General features: G+C 37.4%; 4 protein-coding genes across 4 annotated transcripts; 1 reads left to right on the forward strand and 3 right to left on the reverse strand.

Moving 5' to 3' along the window:
- Positions 1–2189: 2189 nt before the first annotated feature.
- On the reverse strand, positions 2190–3520 carry LOC126609831 (squamosa promoter-binding protein 1-like). Its single transcript, XM_050277755.1, has 2 exons — positions 3049–3520; positions 2190–2507 (listed from the first exon to the last, which is right to left on the reverse strand). Exons 1-2 carry the CDS (start codon positions 3363–3365, stop codon positions 2336–2338), a joined length of 489 nt encoding a protein of 162 aa, XP_050133712.1. The 5' UTR covers positions 3366–3520; the 3' UTR covers positions 2190–2335.
- Positions 3521–5062: 1542 nt separating this feature from the next.
- On the forward strand, positions 5063–9676 carry LOC126609636 (mitotic checkpoint serine/threonine-protein kinase BUB1). The gene is made up of 14 exons (XM_050277488.1): positions 5063–5287; positions 5361–5508; positions 5753–5910; positions 6021–6105; positions 6284–6391; positions 6486–6573; positions 7449–7552; positions 7633–7704; positions 7787–7876; positions 7958–8115; positions 8570–8657; positions 8745–8879; positions 8960–9081; positions 9320–9676. Exons 1-14 carry the CDS (start codon positions 5238–5240, stop codon positions 9507–9509), a joined length of 1596 nt encoding a protein of 531 aa, XP_050133445.1. The 5' UTR covers positions 5063–5237; the 3' UTR covers positions 9510–9676.
- Positions 9677–9796: 120 nt separating this feature from the next.
- Positions 9797–11465, reverse strand: LOC126609637 (leucine-rich repeat extensin-like protein 4). Its single transcript, XM_050277489.1, has one exon. The coding sequence runs from the start codon at positions 11344–11346 to the stop codon at positions 10048–10050; it is 1299 nt and encodes a 432-aa protein (XP_050133446.1). The 5' UTR covers positions 11347–11465; the 3' UTR covers positions 9797–10047.
- Positions 11466–13015: 1550 nt separating this feature from the next.
- On the reverse strand, positions 13016–16827 carry LOC126611049 (ADP,ATP carrier protein 3, mitochondrial-like). The gene is made up of 4 exons (XM_050279231.1): positions 16670–16827; positions 14524–15016; positions 14004–14375; positions 13016–13520 (listed from the first exon to the last, which is right to left on the reverse strand). Exons 2-4 carry the CDS (start codon positions 14992–14994, stop codon positions 13221–13223), a joined length of 1143 nt encoding a protein of 380 aa, XP_050135188.1. The 5' UTR covers positions 14995–15016; positions 16670–16827; the 3' UTR covers positions 13016–13220.
- Positions 16828–17472: the final 645 nt, after the last annotated feature.

The raw sequence follows: 17472 nt of genomic DNA on the forward strand, positions 1-17472 counted from the left end.
TATTTTTACAAACATTTTTACACTTCTTTGTGGCCTTTAGATTTTACAATATCCAAGGTTTCTTATTTATTCATTAAGTGACTTGGATCCTTATGTGGATTTTAACTAATATTAAAAATAAAAATAAACTACTACTTATTATGCTGTTAGTTTTCATATAACTTTGGGGGTTAGTATGTTGATAACTATTTCAGTAGTGTGTGTGTGTGTGTATATATATATCAACTTGGTCCACTCATGTTTGTTTCACGCCCCCCCAGGACATAGGAACAAAGACTATGATCTGACGTACTAGGCATTCCCATACCAGTGACATTGTGCCATCTTCTCTGCTTGACTACTCTTGTAATAGCAACTTTCGCTCGTAATCTGATTTAGAATTCGAACCTCGTCGGTGACTAATCTAACATTTAACTTACTAACGCTATCGTTTCACTCAAAAAAAAAGGAAAAAAAAAAGAAAAAAAGAAAGAAAGGAGGTCTGAAACCTCTATCTCCGATCCCCAGGTCTGCAACTTCCATTTGGGCAAAACTTGTGATGGATATTCATGCCAATGAAGGAGTCTCAACTCATTAGGGAGATAATCAATTTCTCCAGATAGGCGCACATTACTATTTACAAAAAGTATTTGAAGATTTTTCATCTTTGAGAAGCTTTTAGCATTCAAACATATTTGATCTGGTTCGGAGCCTTTGGGGACCTGTAACTTGATGCCCTTAATTTTATTTGTTCCCTAGGATTAGAAAATATTAACATTAGCCAATGAAGTTCAAACAAAAAAAAGAAAGCTACTATTATTAGCACTCTAAAAAAATCATCTTGCACTTTCTTCCTATTGTAAAATATAAGAACATAGGTCTGGTTTTCTTTGTAGCCTTCAGACCTCCTTTCTTATTTTCACGATTAGGGTTTCTTCCCTTTTTTTTTATATATATTTTTTAATTTTCTTCTAGATTTTATATTTTTTCAATTTTATTTTTATTTTTAATATTAGTTAAAATCCACATAAGTATCCAAGTCACTTAATGAATAAATAAAAACCCTTGGATGTTATAAAATCTAAAGGCTCCAAAGAAGTGTAAAAATATTTGTCCCTTGATCCTATCCCATTTAAGAATGGGTACATATCAATTTTCTATAAAAAATTAATGGGTACAAGCTTATTCTAATTTTATTTTTTATATTTTGAAAATGTTTGAATTGAAAATTAATTAGGAGTTTTAAAATTCTAAATCAATTATTAATTTTTATTATAAAAATTATGTAACTTACATGTATTCGTTAATATATTAATGATAGAGACTTTGATCAAAATCTAAAACAAATAAGTTCTTAATCAATGAACATTAGAAACAAGGGAACATATACTAATTTTTCCGTTAGATAAACCTGTCAAAATCATTGCCGACATGAAAATACCACACAAAGTGAAAAAAATAATTTAAGTATTTAGGTTGAGCCTTATTCACCAAGAAAAAAAAAACCTTAAGGACATTATTCTGCAAAAATGCAAAAGACTCGATGACATTAAACCCCGAAATAGTGTCTTGAAGTAGACGTTCTCAGAAGTTGGCTGATGATAACCACTACTTGCTTGCTCCAGTAAATTACGACAAAAATGCGTATGGAGGGACTCTCGTACAATTAAGTTTTGGTCTTAGTGTCGTTATTGTCCCGTAGAAACTTGTCATGTGTTCAAAAAATGCACTTTCTATCCAATGAACAAATGACACATAGTGACATGAGATGATCTCTCATACCACTAACCTCGGTTTCACAATTTTTCCAACTTGGACATCAATGCCGACCCTCCGGATGTCCATGTCCGAGTCCAATTGTCCCACTTAAGCTTAAACCACCAAAATTGTCCCACTTAAAAAAACAGTTCCATCAACATTTGCTTAGTCAGATTACACAAAGCTTAAACCACCAAAATTGTCCCACTTGAAAAAACAAAAGAGAACATCTAGAGAAAACAACACTTAAAAGAACTCATTAGCAAGTTTGAAAAAAAAAAAAAAAAAAGAACTCATTAGCATGTTCCTTCCATTCCGATTACAGATTAATAAACGAACCATTAATGTTTTCTTGTGCGACCTCAAACATCAAAGTATTGAGGCTTTTTTATTCCCGTCCATTTGATGCAGTCTCTTTCCCCTTCCAGATAATTCCGCATACACAAGAAATATACCAAAGGATAAATCAGCCGAGTAGCAGCAATCCTAGCACAGTCCATGAAATTGATTCGTCTTACAAGCCAAATATCCAACATATATTATTATTATCATACATCTTTAAATTGACAGAAGAGAGGGAGCATGCTTGTTCTAAATCTTATTTGATTTGGAAGTGCTTGTGAGTGGACTGAGTCCTTGTACCAACATTGCGGCTTGAGCCTTCCACAGCATGAGACTCGGCTGGATTCTTCCTTCGTCGTTCATTGTGTCCTGACAAACGGCTACGACAGCTCCGTTTGGTGTCGTCAAATTCTGATAGCTCATGAAATCTGCAACACAACAACAACAACAACATTCTGCATCAGGATGCTTGTTTATTTATTATCTATGCAATGAGATCTAAGTCTTCGTCGATCGAGCAATTTTTGTTTATTTTTAGAGTAGCAATACATATCATCAAATTGAGGAATCTTCACCTACTGCTATACAAAACGTGTTATATAGAAATAGATGAAGCACAAACTTGTACCAGTAAACCGCTCTGACGGTGTTCTTGCTAGATATATACTTAAATAATTCAGCCTCATTACTAATTGGAAAGAGTAAATTAAGAACATTCACAGAACCATACAACTTTGAATTGTGAACTTAATATTGTCAGCGATCGATATAAGAAAACGAAGAAATGTAAAATAAAGAGTAGCAGTGTACATCAACCCCACACACACACACATATAGAAGAAACCAGTAACTACAAATTATGCAATTTCTGCAAAATCAATATATAAACTGAGCAACAATTACTATAAATTTTCATACACTCGGAAAAAAAAAATAGAAACCAGAGAATAAAAATGAAAATTGCAATACCTGCTGCATTGCTGGCAAAACCTTTGGTGGAGGCCAGAGACAAGCACAACCTGAGACTTGGAATGAAGGTCACAAACCTTATGCTTTCTGTGATATTTCTTTTCATCGCTCAGATCAGCTGTGCACCTGTCTGCCTGACACCGTCTCATTGCACCTCCTCCTCCTCCTGATGATGACGACAACGATCTCTTACCTTTCTTCATCCTGTCCACTTGCAGCTCATCATCAAATTCCTCCTCCTCCTTCTTCACCACCACCACCACATGCGGCTTCTCCTTCATCTGCTTGTCCGAGTCCAATTTACTCATCCCCTCCATCAATGGATTGACCCCAGATGATATTATTATTTGGTTTGGTTTGGGAGTAGGGATGTGGTGGAACAAGGGGAGGGGGAAGGAAGGAGAAGAGTAAAAAGTAGACGTGATGAAGGAGCAGGAGGAGTGGGAGAGTGAGTGAGTGAGTGAGGACCACAAGAATCTCCTCCATAATTCATTTTTCTGAGGAGTCTTGTTTGCTTCTTGTTCGTTGTTTAGCAGCTTCTACTTGTACAACAATAATGCATAGCATAGGCCATAGCATAGGCCATAGGGGTCAGAGACAACAGAGGGGAAGGGGTAATACCGAAGAAAAGTTAAAAATAAGCAAACCCAAAAGATTTGGGTTTCATTCTTCCATGTTTACAAATCAAAGCATGCCAAATATGCAGATTTTTTTTAATCAACGCCCGTAACCACTTAATAGCATCTCCAATATAAAATTTCGAAAGGTTGTTTAACCTATTCAGAATGGGACACTTAAACCTCTATACATTACATAGAGAACGAATTTTGATGTTTTTACTCACTTAACTACATACAAAAGTTCAAGGAAAAGCACCACAAATATCTCTTCATTTTCATTGAGAACCAAAAGCACCAAAAAATTCTTCATGATTTAATAAATAGAAATCAAAATCATCATCCATCCATCAAAAAGAGCTTGTGCCTTTAACGGTTTTAGCCAAAATAAAATGTAGTAGAAAGATAGGGTTTTAATTATTTGGTATAAGTTTATTGGTAAATTTTAGTTTATTTTGTACTTACTGGTAATTATATAAAAGGCGGATCCGTGACACAACTTTTTTTTACACAATTTTTTACGCACGTTTTTGTGGTCCCACTTTGTAACTTATTTCATCAATCTGAACCATTTTATCTTTTAGGTCCCTCAAAGATCATGTCTACCAAAAATCACCCAAATATGAATCCATATGATAGTGGATTAAGAGTTTAGATTTTTTTTTTTTTTTTTTTGTAGAACTGTATTCGTTCATTTTCTTCACTACAAATAAATGTCTTAATGATTTTGGATTTGTATAATTTTTTGCAAGGATAATATATGAATGGTATTCATATGATTGTTGGATTAAGAGTTGGTTTTTTTTTTTTGGTAAAATTGTATTTGTCTATTTTTTTCACTACAAATGAATATCTTAATAGTTTTGAATTTATACATGTTTTTGCAAGGATAATATATGAATGATATCCATATGACCGTTGAGTTAAGAGTTAAGAGTTTTTTTTTTTTGGTAGAACTATATTCGTTATTTTCTTCACTTGAAATGAATGTTTTAATGATTTGGATTTGTACTATTTTTTGCAAGGATGATATATGAATGATGTTATAAAAGATAGATGATTCGAATTGTTAAAATATATTATGAAGGGAGCCCACAAAAACGTGTGTGAAAAATTATGTAAAAAAGTGGCGCCACAGATCCGTCACCATTATACAATAAAGTAAAAAAAAAAGGATAATGTTAGGGAGACCAAAATTTTAAACTAAATAATGTGTCACCAATAAGAAATAAGTACGTTAATTGACATTTAGTTAATAATCCAATCATCAACAACTACATCATTTGATTTAAAAATTTTGGTTTCTCTAGCATTATAAAAAACGTAACTCACATTTAAATTTTAAGCTGGGTGTATTGCGAGGTTAGATTGGTTCAACTAAACTTTTCCAAAGAAAGGTAACAAATTACAAACCCTTCCTTCCAAATTCAAAAACACATTTCCGCGCTTCTTTTTCGTTCTCTGAATGCGAATGAATGATATCTCAATCAGCTTCGCTCTTCCAAATTTCCAATTCACGTTTCTTCTCATCTCATCTATCGTTTTGTGTACATAAGAAACACAGCAGAGGCCATGGACTCCGACACCACTCCTCTCCACGACCCTCTCTTGCCCTGGCTCTGGTACTCTCTCTCTCTCTCTCTCTCTTACCCTTCAATTTCTTCAAATTGTTACTGAAATTAGTTACCGAACCAGGTCCGTGAAGCAAGCCCTAGAAGATTTTCACTCCGGAAAGGATTCCGGGTTGGATCTCACCAAGCTTCTATCCGACTGCATCGCCACATTCAAGGACAATGCTCAGTACAGGGACGACATCAGATTTCTCAAGATTTGGTTCCTCTATGTATGTATTAATACACTCCCTCTCTAATTTCTGACCTTTTTTTCATACATTTTGCTTATGTATTTTTTATGGGTCAATTTATTTTTATTACTTTCAATTTTGGTTTTGTTTAGTTGCTTTGATTATGTTAATAAATATCAAATTTGGTACATTTTTTGGGTTAAAATTTTGAGGAGGTTGTTTAGTTTGTTTGTCAATGTGATTGATATGGAAAATTTAATTACTTGTCTTTGTGGATTTGCAGATGGATACCAGTGAAGATTTCGAAAGCGTTTTTCTGGAAATGTTGCACAGGGAGATTTGTGTTGGCCACTCTTTGCTTTATGTCTGGTACGCGATATTTCTCGAAGCCAAAGAGAAATTGTACGATGCACACATGGTTTATCAGATGGGTATTTCAAGGTCCGCCTCTGTCTCCCAACAGGATTTTGCGTCTGCGCGTGTCCCGAAATGGAGGTCTGCAGTTTTGTTGTTGAATATAATTATGCTTATGATGTTTCGTGTGGTGGTAGGAATGCTAAGCCAGTTGAGTGGGTGGAGAAGGCGCATGCCTTATTTCTTGCTCGGATGTATAGAATAGCTTCTTCAGCTCAGAAGGTAAGCGAACCTTGTTTCATGTACGTGTTTTACGTGTAGGCAATTGATATGTTTTACCTTCTCTTCTTCATTGCTCTATATTTTTTCACAACTATTGCTTGAAGTGTTTTGATTAGTTGCAAAGTAAATATGTTGTTGGATGTACGAAAATTGATCAATTTGCATTTCCGTCGTGCAGATTGGAAATGATGAAGCAGTTCCTTTTGGGAGCCTCATTAACCCATGGTCCAGCTCCACCATGAAAGACCTATTGAAGAAAGTTAATCGTCAACTTACAAAATATGATGTGAGATACTTTCTTCCTCATCAAGTCATCATTGGATAATCTCTAATGTTGTCGGATTAAGAGTTATTTTTTGGATTTTGCACACATGACTCAGGGATACCATTCTACTACTAAAGCTTACTCGGGAAAAGTGGCTTTGTCTTCTCTCAAGAACTCGTCCAGGAACAAAACTATTGAGATAGGTGATTCACATTACTGGTTCATTTTCTTTTCTATGTCACAATATATGAGTTTAGACATAAATTTTTACTTCTGAGTTCTAACTTCTTAGCTAAGTAAGATGGTTTTTCACTTTTCTTACGAAGTAGTTCAGGAATGCTAGGCTTCTAAACAAAAAACTCATAAGTATCTTGTGCTGAAACCCACTAATGCTTGGTTGAACTTGGATTTAGAAGAAGACATTTCTCAACGTAAATTGTTTAATGAGATTTTAGAGATGGATAGACATTTAGTCTTTTCTACTGTCTGTTTGCATTTTGCCTTCGATGTATAAGAAAGATGTTTATTCTCATTTTTCAATCTCATCAAGCACACATCCTTGAGCATCCGGTATCAGATAGAAATGATGTTGGAGGATATGTTATCATCTCTACGTTAGGGACCTGTGACTGTTATGGTTTTTGCCAATACCAACAAGCAGTTCTATTTATACACAACGCAACCTCAGTTAGCTGTAATCTCAACTGTTTGGAGTTTGCTTCATGGACCCTTACCGGATATGCAGTTCATATCCTGATCAAAAGTCTTCTCTCGAAGTTTTAATGCATCACTCATTTCTCTTTTATTTTAACTTTAATTATTTATATTCTCTATTTCACTCAAGAATTGGACTGTTACCAACTTCACTACTAGGTGTTACCACCTGAGCTAGGGCCAAGGGAGCTAGAATCTTCTTGGATATTCAGAACATTTAGTTCAATCAAATTAATTGAGTGTTTTGGTTTTTCAAATATTCTTCCATTTTATCTATTGATGCTCCATTTGAAGGTAGAAGGTTAACATTTGAAGGTAGAAGGTTAACGTATTATGTTCATTACCCATATCATGGTACTCATAGGTCGTACGAAGTACCAGATCACTGGTTGTGCAGGTCAGGGTGGCTTTGCTCAAGTATATAAAGCATATGTCAATTGTAATCCTGAAGATGTTGTTGCATTGAAGGTAAAATCTACCAGACGTCTACTCTCCTAATGATGACCAGTGTATTACCGGATAATTTCAGTTTTGGAAATCTGTGGCAGATACAAAAGCCTGCTTTCCCTTGGGAGTTCTATATGTATCGTCAACTTGATCAACGGATCTCAGACAAGGAAGTAAGCATTTTCTGATCCTCCAAGTTTTTTATTGGTAGTTGCTGGTTCTGTTTATTTTACAATTGATATGTTATTGTATCAGAGGTCAAGCTTTGGGTTTGCTCATAGAATGCATCTCTATCCCGACTGTAGCATTCTAGTCTCCGACTATCTTGCTAGTGGAACACTTCAGGTTAGTGAAACATACATCATTCCAATTTTCATGTCTGCCATACTCTTGTCATGCTTATTGTAACCTAAAGATCTTGTGCAGGATGCAATAAATTCATATGCCTTCAAAGGCAAGTCCATGGAAGAAGTGTTATGCATTTATTACACCATAGAAATGCTCTACATGCTAGAAACTCTGCATGGTGTTGGCATCATTCATGGAGATTTCAAGCCTGATAATTTGCTTATTCGTTATGCTAGGTAACAAACATTCTCCCTTGTAGATCTTGAGCGTTACGACAGCAGACTGGTACTTGAACATACAGAAAACTGGACCTTACTAATTATATTTTACTCACAATCTGATTTTCATCTCCCTTCGTTTGTCCCCTCTTAGAGGTCATTACTTACTAGCAGCATTGATTGTCATTCTTTCTTTTTCTAGTCTTATTCTTACTGCATACTCTGGTGATAGGACGTGTTTTTAGCTTAAGTTTCTATTAGTTAACCTATGCCTTGCGTGGGAGACAGTTTCTTATCTTCAATAGTAACATGGGACAATTTTATTTCTAGTTAGAACCGCTAGCTCGTACGTGCAACTTATTTTAAGAAGTCTAATAAAGAGAGGAAAAAAAATCCAACTTTCATGTAAGAGCTTGATTGTGTGTTATGAAGCTTACCCATTTGCATCATCAATTAATTTACCATTTGGCAGGAATGGCCTTACAAAAGCCGGATCTTGTGACAGAACTGACTTTACAGAAGAAGAATTTCGTGAGAGAAGTGGTCCGTGGCTTGATCAGGTTATTTGTGGTTGTAAAAGACTAGTATCAGATTGAAGACTAGTATTCAGCTTAGTTTTTTATGATTAATCTGGGGTTATCTTACAGGGTCTATGCCTTGTCGACTGGGGAAGAGGGATAGATCTGCATCTCTTTCCTGACACTGTGGACTTTACGGGAGATTGCCGGACTTCTGGATTTCGTTGTGTGGAAATGCAAGAGAATAGGCCATGGACATATCAAGTATAGTCCACGTTTTTTTTTCTATTCTAATTTCAGTCAACATTTTCTTATATCTAATTTGTGTAACTTCTTGTTACCAGGTAGACACATACGGACTCTGTGTTGTTGTCCACACGATGCTGCATAATTCTTACATGGAAATTGACAAGAAACCATCACCCGAAGGTGGTCACTTCTATCTGCCCAAGTCATCTTTTAAAAGGTACCTTTCTCTCAGTCCTGCATACATGACCACTTGTCCATCTTATCGATTTTTGTTTCGCTCCAAAACTTGATCGTTACTTTAGCAAAGGTTGCCTAAAAATGAGAGTCTTGCATTGGGTCGTAACATGAGCAATGCGAATGCAAACACATATCTTCCATCTCTTATCTTTACTTTCACCCTTTAGTTTACGTTTTGACGATTTTGATTTCAATTCTTGTCGTTCAAATGAGCTCAGATACTGGAATGTCGAACTCTGGAGGAACTTCTTTAAGAAACTGCTTAATAGTAGCCCCGGCTGTAACCACAAGAAGCTGTTGCAGGATCTGAGGGAGTCCTTCCAGGATTACTTGTGCTCGGAGCCTCAGCTTATAAGGAAACTAAGCGATTTACTGGTCAAGCAAAGGGCCTCACTGTGTTCTGCTTAATTACCCAATCAGTCCTCCTGGCTGAGCTCATCTCAGGGAGCATCTGTTAATTTAACTCCCAAACTTTGTCGGAAGATTCAGATGTATGTTGTCTCAAAGAAATGCGCTTGTTGTACATGTGTTTACCGGATTATGGAATCAAAAGTTGTCTCCAAATATTTTGCAAACGCCATACGATTTTGTCCAGGGAAACAAACTAACAAATCGTAAAAGCAAACTAATGCCAAAGCTAAAATGCAACAAGAAGGAAAAACAAGGCTGCGGAAAACTACACAAAGCAATGACTGATTAAAGCAACCTGCGCAGCGACAATCTGGTTAATGAAACAAAAACCAAAGGAAACCGTTAGGTTGTTTCACCGAAAACTTCCAGAGTAACTATACAAGTTTCTCTACTCCATCGGAACTTGATTGAACAACTTTTACATGATCCAGTATTAATTTACAATATCAAACTGTATGAAATGGGCTTGTCCCCTTATTCTTGGTTCTAGACCAATTGACATTCTTAATTTTATGATGATTATTACTAATTTAATTCATGTATAGGTAGGAGCTGCCGCACTAGGAGGCGAAGACAGAGGCGTTGCTGCTGGCACTGCGGCAATGCTTGGGGCGGAAGCAAATGCACCGCCACTGCCACAAGGATATTCGAAGCAATCAACAGGATGCTCGAGTATGGCATTACATTCTTTCTGGGTCCTCTGGTAAGGTTTCTCGGGGAAACAGTTACGGCGTTCATCAAAGGCAATGCCTTTCGATGTCAAATTCTGGCAGGTCCCCTCTTCCTCACAGAAATAGTTGTAAGAGAATGTGAAATTCGCCAAGTTTGGGAGACCACAAACTCCAGCGGGTACAATCCCGGTCAGCATATTGTGGGCCAAATTTAGTTGCTCCAAATGAGATAGCCCCGTCATGCTGTAAGGTATAGGACCAACAAGCTTGTTGTAGCTCACATCCAACACCCTCAGTTTGTACAGAAACCCAACTTCTTGGGGCAAACACCCTGACAAACTCGTGTTAATTAACAGCAGTTCCTCTAGAGTACCTGCGAAATTGACTATGCTTGGGGGAAGGCACCCGCCAAAGTTGTTATTAGCAAACACCACTACACTGGCTGAGCTTCCACCCAATGACGCTGGAATTACACTGGTTAAGCGGTTGTTATTAACAAATATGGCATCGAGTTTTTTCCTGAAAAGTTCTGGAGGTAATGGCCCTTCAAACTCGTTGTACCGAAGATCAAGATAGCCTAAGGTAGGAAGAGAGAGGACAACTGTGGGGAAAGGGCCTACAAATCTGTTGTTACTAAGATCAAGCTCGAAAAGGAGTGTAAGGTTGGCCATACTTTGAGGGAGGATGCCACAAAAGCGGTTGCTATTTAGATGGATAAGTGCAAGATCCGACAACAGGCCAAATTCCTCAGGGAGAAATCCGGCGATGTCCCTATGGTTAAGGTCGATGCCAGAAACAACTTGGATTTTGGGGTCATCAAGAGCTGGTGAACAATACACACCCATGTAGTTACAAACCGAAGGACCAACCCAATTGGTTGTGATGTTGTATGGATCAGAGTAAATTACGTGCTTCCATGCTTGGAGAGCAAGAAAAGCTTGGTAGAGTCTTGGGTTTGAATCATCGGATGTTGCTGCAGGATGTGGATGGTTGTGGTGCCCGCGGTGGCTATGATGGTGATGAGAGACATAGACGTGGCTGCTGCTGCGCTTTGCAGCAGCAGCCAGACTGAAATTGCTGAACAGACAAGATAGAACTAGAAGGAAAGTTAGGAGCAATGAAAATACATGGCAGGCAAAGGAAGAAAGTGAAAAGGAAGACATTCTTCACTCTATCCACACACCTCGGTGAGTTGGTTTGAGATCGATATGGTAGGACTTGTAGAAGTAGTAAAGAGCTTCTGTTTATATATACCTTCGGAGCTCTCCCTCCCCGCTCCCATTCAATTCAAGTAATAAGTAGCACACGCAGACATAATATCCTAGTCTCGTGTTTAATCATGTTCGTGTACATGTGACTCAATGTAGACAGATCGAACTGTTTCTCAGACAAGATGATAACACAGAAAGAAAATGTTACATGGTATCGACGTACAAGTTACAGCGACAGTTAACCATTACAATTGGCCCGAAAGATAAAGATGAATGCTTTTGTGTTTGACATATGAAAATATGATGGCAACACAGTTTGACAAAGTGGTGTTTATAAAATATAATGGCTGTAGGTAGAATAATTGATAAGGATTAAGGACCTAACTCCTCCTTCCTTCCATGTAACTTTCACAGTTGTTTCAAGTGGAGCTGGAGAAAGACAGCTTCAGACTCCCCCAAGACCTGGAGAGGGTGGATTTCTTCAAGCTCAAGGAAATGTTGTTGCAATCAAATTGCGGCCGCATCAAGTAGTTCAAGATATGAAGATCATACGTCCCTGTCTTCCTTGAATGTTTGTCTGCCTAAAAATGTATAGAGAGAGAGAGAGAGAGAGAGAGAGAGAGAGAGAGAGAGAGAGAGAGAGAGAGAGAGCAAGTCTTCAATTAAAGCATTGAATCTTAAGTCTGCACTGCATTATAGAAAACCAGCCATCTGTTAAGGTTGTCTAACCATAATTTGTTATATAGCTGGGCAGGAATTTGTAATATTAGCAATAAAAACCAAGACCCATTTGATAAGCACAGTACGGTTCTCCTAGAATCCGTGGTCCAAGAAAATTGTGGTCACTCAATATTCGATCTTAATCTAACGGTAAATGGTCATTTAATTTTTGTTGTAGTTGTACTTTTTCCTCCATCATTATGTTAAGATCGAAAGGTGGGGGACCCTCAGTCTCTTAAATCGTGGGGTCTAGGAGAATGGTACTCTTGATAAGCATTTTGTTGTTCATTTTTTGTGTAATTGGAGGGACTTGGATTGTCTGCCCTCCTCATTCCATACCCTCCTCATGCCCTTCTAATTCTGTGGTCACGATTAAGTTACGTCAACATTTTATATTTTCATTACTTTTTATCTTATTATTATTTCTATAAAAAATCAATATAAAATGTTGACGTGATTTAACTTTGACCACAAAATATAGGAGGGCATGGGATGGGGAGGGCAGACAATCCAAGTTTGCTTGGAGAATCCCTACCCAAGAACCAAGCCTACTAGCTTGAATGAGTTAGGCCAGACCGTCTGATCATGTATCTTACCCAACCAACCTCACAAAACAATGCAACACCATATACGAGCATCCCTACCCAAGAACCAAGCCTACTAGCTTGAATGAGTTAGGCCAGACCGTCTGATCACGTGTCTTACGCAACCAACCTCACAAAACAATGCAACACCGTATACAGGCATCCCTACCCAAGAACCGCGCCCACAAGAGAAGCAGCCTAAAAATAGCTAAACTCAACCTGAAAAATGGAACTATAAAAGTATGAAACAGAATCGGCCACAAAACAGGAGGCATAAAGGAACGCGAAACCACTACCTATTCTCAACAAAGGAACGATTAAAAACGTAAAAGCACTTATATTCAGAGCTCAATTACAGATAACAATCACCCAAAATTCAAATTTCTTCATCCTTGTAACTATACTTTCTAATAACAAATCCACAAACATTTGGAAACATAAAAGCACTTCCGTTCATCCAAATTCTTCAACTAGAGTCGGTGCTCACACAATAACTAATGATTTCGTCAACATAGCATATCATTAACCACCGCCGCCAGACCCATACTTTTTGCCAAGAAGTACGACTTGCAGCTTGTCATAGCCAGCAAGCACACCGGCACCTGCAACAGCACGCAATATGTTTGCTCCAGCACCCTTAAACAGCGACTTAGCACCTTCGTTTTTGATGATTTGCTTAAATGCATCAAAAGAGCTACTGTATTTCACAGCTTCTCCTGAGGTCATCATCATCCTTCTGCGCACTGTGTCCAAAGGGTAAGAAGATAATCCAGCACCGATCGTAATTCCCCATCCCAGCACGAAGCTAGCAAAGAAGCTATCCTGTAAATCACCATGTGAAAAACAGCAATGAACTTCAACATGCCTTTGATGTGTTAATATCCAGTGAACTAAGCACAGATTTACATATATCATTTTCCTATACATGCTTAAGGGGCACAGATTCAAATCCAATACCGTAGCAAAATAGGCCAAAAAGTAGCAACTTCACCTCCTCATACATATACAGAATAAACCAAAATTCCAACAGCCGCTGGAGCTAATTCCCAGTACATATTGATCCTTCACCGCTTCATTTTGGGCAAGGCAGGCAGTGGTCAAAGCAACTCTAGCCATGTTGAAAATGATTCAAGCAGCTAACTGCCTTTAATATTAATGTAAACACTGTCCCTTTACTACCCATCAATTTATAATGAAAAACAAGGGAAACATCAACAGTATAAGGGAATCACACAGCCGAAACTATCAAATAGCTCCCCACAAAAAAAATCCCTATAGGGAAAAAGATAAAAAGATTTAACATACCTGCAGGCCACCAGTTAGAACCACAGGTTTCAGAGAATCGTACATTCCAAAATAAAGCCCACGGTACACGATAATTCCAACAAGAGAGATGTTGAATCCTCGATATAACCCAGCAATGCCATCAGACTTGAGGGTTTTCTTGTAAACATCAACCAAACCATTAAACTGCCTTTCACCACCCTTCTTGGCAGCCTTAGCATCATTTGCCAAACGTGTTCTTGCAAAGTCCAGAGAATACACAAAAAGAAGAGATGAAGCACCAGCAGCACCACCTGATGCCAGGTTCCCAGCGAACCACTTCCAGTAGCCATCTTTATCCTTCTTGAAGTTGAAAAGCCTCTTGAAGTAATCCTTGAAAGCAAAGTTAAAGGCCTGAAACACAAGTTTAAACAACTTAGAATGTCAATTAAAGGGAAATGCTCAATGGAAACACAACAACACAGATATATGGGAGCATGAAGTAATACAGACAACATCGGATGACTAAAGATATGTAGATCTCATGTGAAAGAAAATTGACCTGGGTAGGGAAGTATCTGATAACATTGGCAGTGTTTCCTCTCCACAGAGAAAGGACACCTTCATCCTTAATTGTTCGGGCAAAGCAGTCAGTTATACCTTTGTATGGTTCAGAAAGTCGACCAGCCTTGATCATCTCATCCTGATTCTGTATCAGTAGTTTAACACGCTCAATAGGAGCAGCAGCAGTTTTGGAAACAGCAGCAGATACACCTCCCATGAGAAAATCGATAGCAAAACCAGCTGCACCTTTCTCTGCCGGGGCCTGCGCCATAACTGGGAACAAAGAAGAGACTTGTGCAAGGGCAGTGCTGTCAAAAGTTGGCAGCAGGGGGCTCTGCAAAGCTCCATTGGCGTAAGCACCATTCACCCCATAGTTTCTCGTGTGAATCTTGGGGGAAAGCCTACATATGAGGTAAGACTGCCCATGTATTTTCTGAAATACCGATGGATACGATGACCCATCATCCATGATTATAACTCAAGCCAGTGACCTGCACAAGAACAACATGATTTCAAATACAGGCATGCCAAATACATCTACAAGAGATGTCCGTATTGAGTATTCCGCAAATGATACACATGAAACCATGACACAGCAAAATGAAATAATATAATTCTTCGCACAAGCTTAACTAACGGATTTTTTTTTTCTCCATAAAATAGTCAGTTGTTGAAAATTATAAAGAATGTATCCTGAAAGCAGCGTAATACTATGCAGATCCAAGATTCTAACATCGGGTGGTCCTAATCAAGATACGTGCTAGTCAGGCAATAGGCTAGGGCATGTGCCTAGAGCCTAGATGGGTCCTAAAGAACTTAGCAAGATTTAAGTAAATTTATTAAATATCGTATAAATAAGTACCTATTTACACTTAAAAAAAACTATACTTGTATTGATAGTTTGGGTTTACTATTTTAATTAGGTTTATTACTTAACATATAACATACAAAAATATCATAATTTTGCTATAGTATTTTAGTGGTACGAGATGAAAAATTTTCAAATATTGTATGAATTTATAGTGAATTAAAAAAAAAAAACGGATGTCAACATATGGTATAAAAAGTAAAGAACTTTAACGAAAAGTTATGATACTGTTTATTTTAACAAAAAATTACATTTTTACACTAAAAATAAGAAAGCAGATCCCTTCCAATACCATACCCTTCCCATCCCCTCTTGTGTTATGCGGTCACGATTAAACCACGTCAACATTTTATATTAATTTTTTTTATAAAGATAATAAGACAAAAATCAATAGGAATATAAAATGTTAACGTGACTTAATCGTGACCGTACAAATAGAAAGATATGAGAAATGTATGGTTTTGGGAGGGCAGATAATTTGCCTCCAAAAATAAATCACAATACTATTTATTTTACCCTTTATTTTAATACACATCACTTTACTAATTAAAATGCTAGGTGGCACAATAACAATTTTAAAAAGCTGGGGGAGTTGGTCATGTGAGAAATGGAGAGAGAGTTTTTCTTCTTTGTTGGAACTTGGAACCAAGGTCCAGGAACAGCATAGCCATGGTGGTCTTCTCTGTGTTGTCTTCTTCTTGGTTCAAAGCTTTTGTTTCACAGCATCTGCCAGCCATGATTGTCTTCCCTCTTCCACCATCTACCCAGACCGGGTCCTCGGAGGTCCTCACAGACGCTTCTTCGGACTTCCAGTTGGTCCGAGATCACGGGGTCCATGAATGGGTCCGCCACTGACAACTACTAAATACTGGTATAGTCTACAATAATTTGAGCCAGATTACGTAATTAACCAAGAACTCAAGTGGAATTTCCAAAAAAGTTTGAACTTCAAAGTTTGGGCATCTCGGCAACCAAAATATTAGTGTGATCACAAACAAACAAGGAAATTAATTAATGATCAGAGTGTTAGAAATTCCATGCATTTTCGTAACAAATACAAAAATTAGAGGTGTTAACAACAATAACAGCAAAAACAACCACCGGATAAGATCGGCTGCCAAATTCAACCACAATCAACAAGTCAACACATTCCCTTAAACATCCGTAAAGGGTTGTTTGATTGGCGAGAAAAGTCGGGAAAATGAAGAGAGCACAATTCTCAACAGGATTTTCTCGGGAACCAAACAAAGCGGAAGAGAAAGAAAAAAACCATAACCTGAGAGATGATCGGCGAGGAGGAAGAGAGTGACAGTCGGTCAACGAAGAAGAGAGCGAGCGTCGAGCAACCGAGTGCTTCTCGTTCAACTAGGAAATGAAGGAGGTATATAAATGGGGCGACATCAGCAGACAGGGGACAATTAGGGTTATCTGGAATGACTGTTTTACCCTCACTCTGCCTTTAAATTATCGGCTTGGCCATTTTGGCGCCCTGTAAACGAGCAAACCAGAAGTCTAAGAACATACTAATTTAGTGCTGGTTTGGATGCGTAAGTTTTTTTGGTAAAAATATTTTTGAAATTAATCATTTTTAAAAATATAAGTAAATTATGGAAAAACACTTAAAGTGTTTCATTCTTGAAAGAAGCACATAACTGATGCTTCTTGTTGAAAGCACTTTAAGTGCTTTTGAAACCAAAAAATATTTTCTTTAAAATCACTTTTAATAATTTTGAAAACACATCAAAACTAGCCTTTATTATTTACCAAAAAAAACCCTACTGGTTTATTCTCTAATTTTGTTGTTTTCTCTATTGCACATGCAAAAGAGAGCATTTTCCTTTAGTTTTCTACTAGTCTCATGCCACACGTTCATGTGTGTGACAATTTTTTTATTTTATTTTTATATTTTACTTTTTATTTTTATTTAGTTTAAATTTTTTTAAAGTAAATTGTTTATTTTAGAATTCTAATTGAGGAGGGGTATTTTGGAGATCGTGAGAGCCTTACTGTTTTGACATTCTCCCTTCATATATTAGTATTACATATACAATCAGTTTTTTTAGCCAAAATAGTTCTTGC

Source organism: Malus sylvestris, chromosome 17 (assembly GCF_916048215.2).
Source record: "Malus sylvestris chromosome 17, drMalSylv7.2, whole genome shotgun sequence".
Lineage (NCBI taxonomy): Eukaryota > Viridiplantae > Streptophyta > Magnoliopsida > Rosales > Rosaceae > Malus > Malus sylvestris.

Bases quoted from the DNA above. Each gene is read 5' to 3' on its own strand.
- LOC126609636 (XM_050277488.1), top strand. From the start codon at position 5,238: ATGGACTCCGACACCACTCCTCTCCACGACCCTCTCTTGCCCTGGCTC. The intron at 5,288-5,360 runs GTACTCTCTCTC...TTACCGAACCAG, and splicing joins CCTCTCTTGCCCTGGCTCTG to GTCCGTGAAGCAAGCCCTAG. The intron at 6,392-6,485 runs GTGAGATACTTT...CACATGACTCAG, and splicing joins GTCAACTTACAAAATATGAT to GGATACCATTCTACTACTAA.
- LOC126609831 (XM_050277755.1), bottom strand. From the start codon at position 3,365: ATGGAGGGGATGAGTAAATTGGACTCGGACAAGCAGATGAAGGAGAAG. The intron at 2,508-3,048 runs GTATTGCAATTT...GTTGTGTTGCAG, and splicing joins TTTTGCCAGCAATGCAGCAG to ATTTCATGAGCTATCAGAAT.
- LOC126609637 (XM_050277489.1), bottom strand. From the start codon at position 11,346: ATGTCTTCCTTTTCACTTTCTTCCTTTGCCTGCCATGTATTTTCATTG.
- LOC126611049 (XM_050279231.1), bottom strand. From the start codon at position 14,994: ATGGATGATGGGTCATCGTATCCATCGGTATTTCAGAAAATACATGGG. The intron at 14,376-14,523 runs GTCAATTTTCTT...CTTGTGTTTCAG, and splicing joins TCAGATACTTCCCTACCCAG to GCCTTTAACTTTGCTTTCAA. The intron at 13,521-14,003 runs GTATGTTAAATC...GGTGATTTACAG, and splicing joins TTCTAACTGGTGGCCTGCAG to GATAGCTTCTTTGCTAGCTT.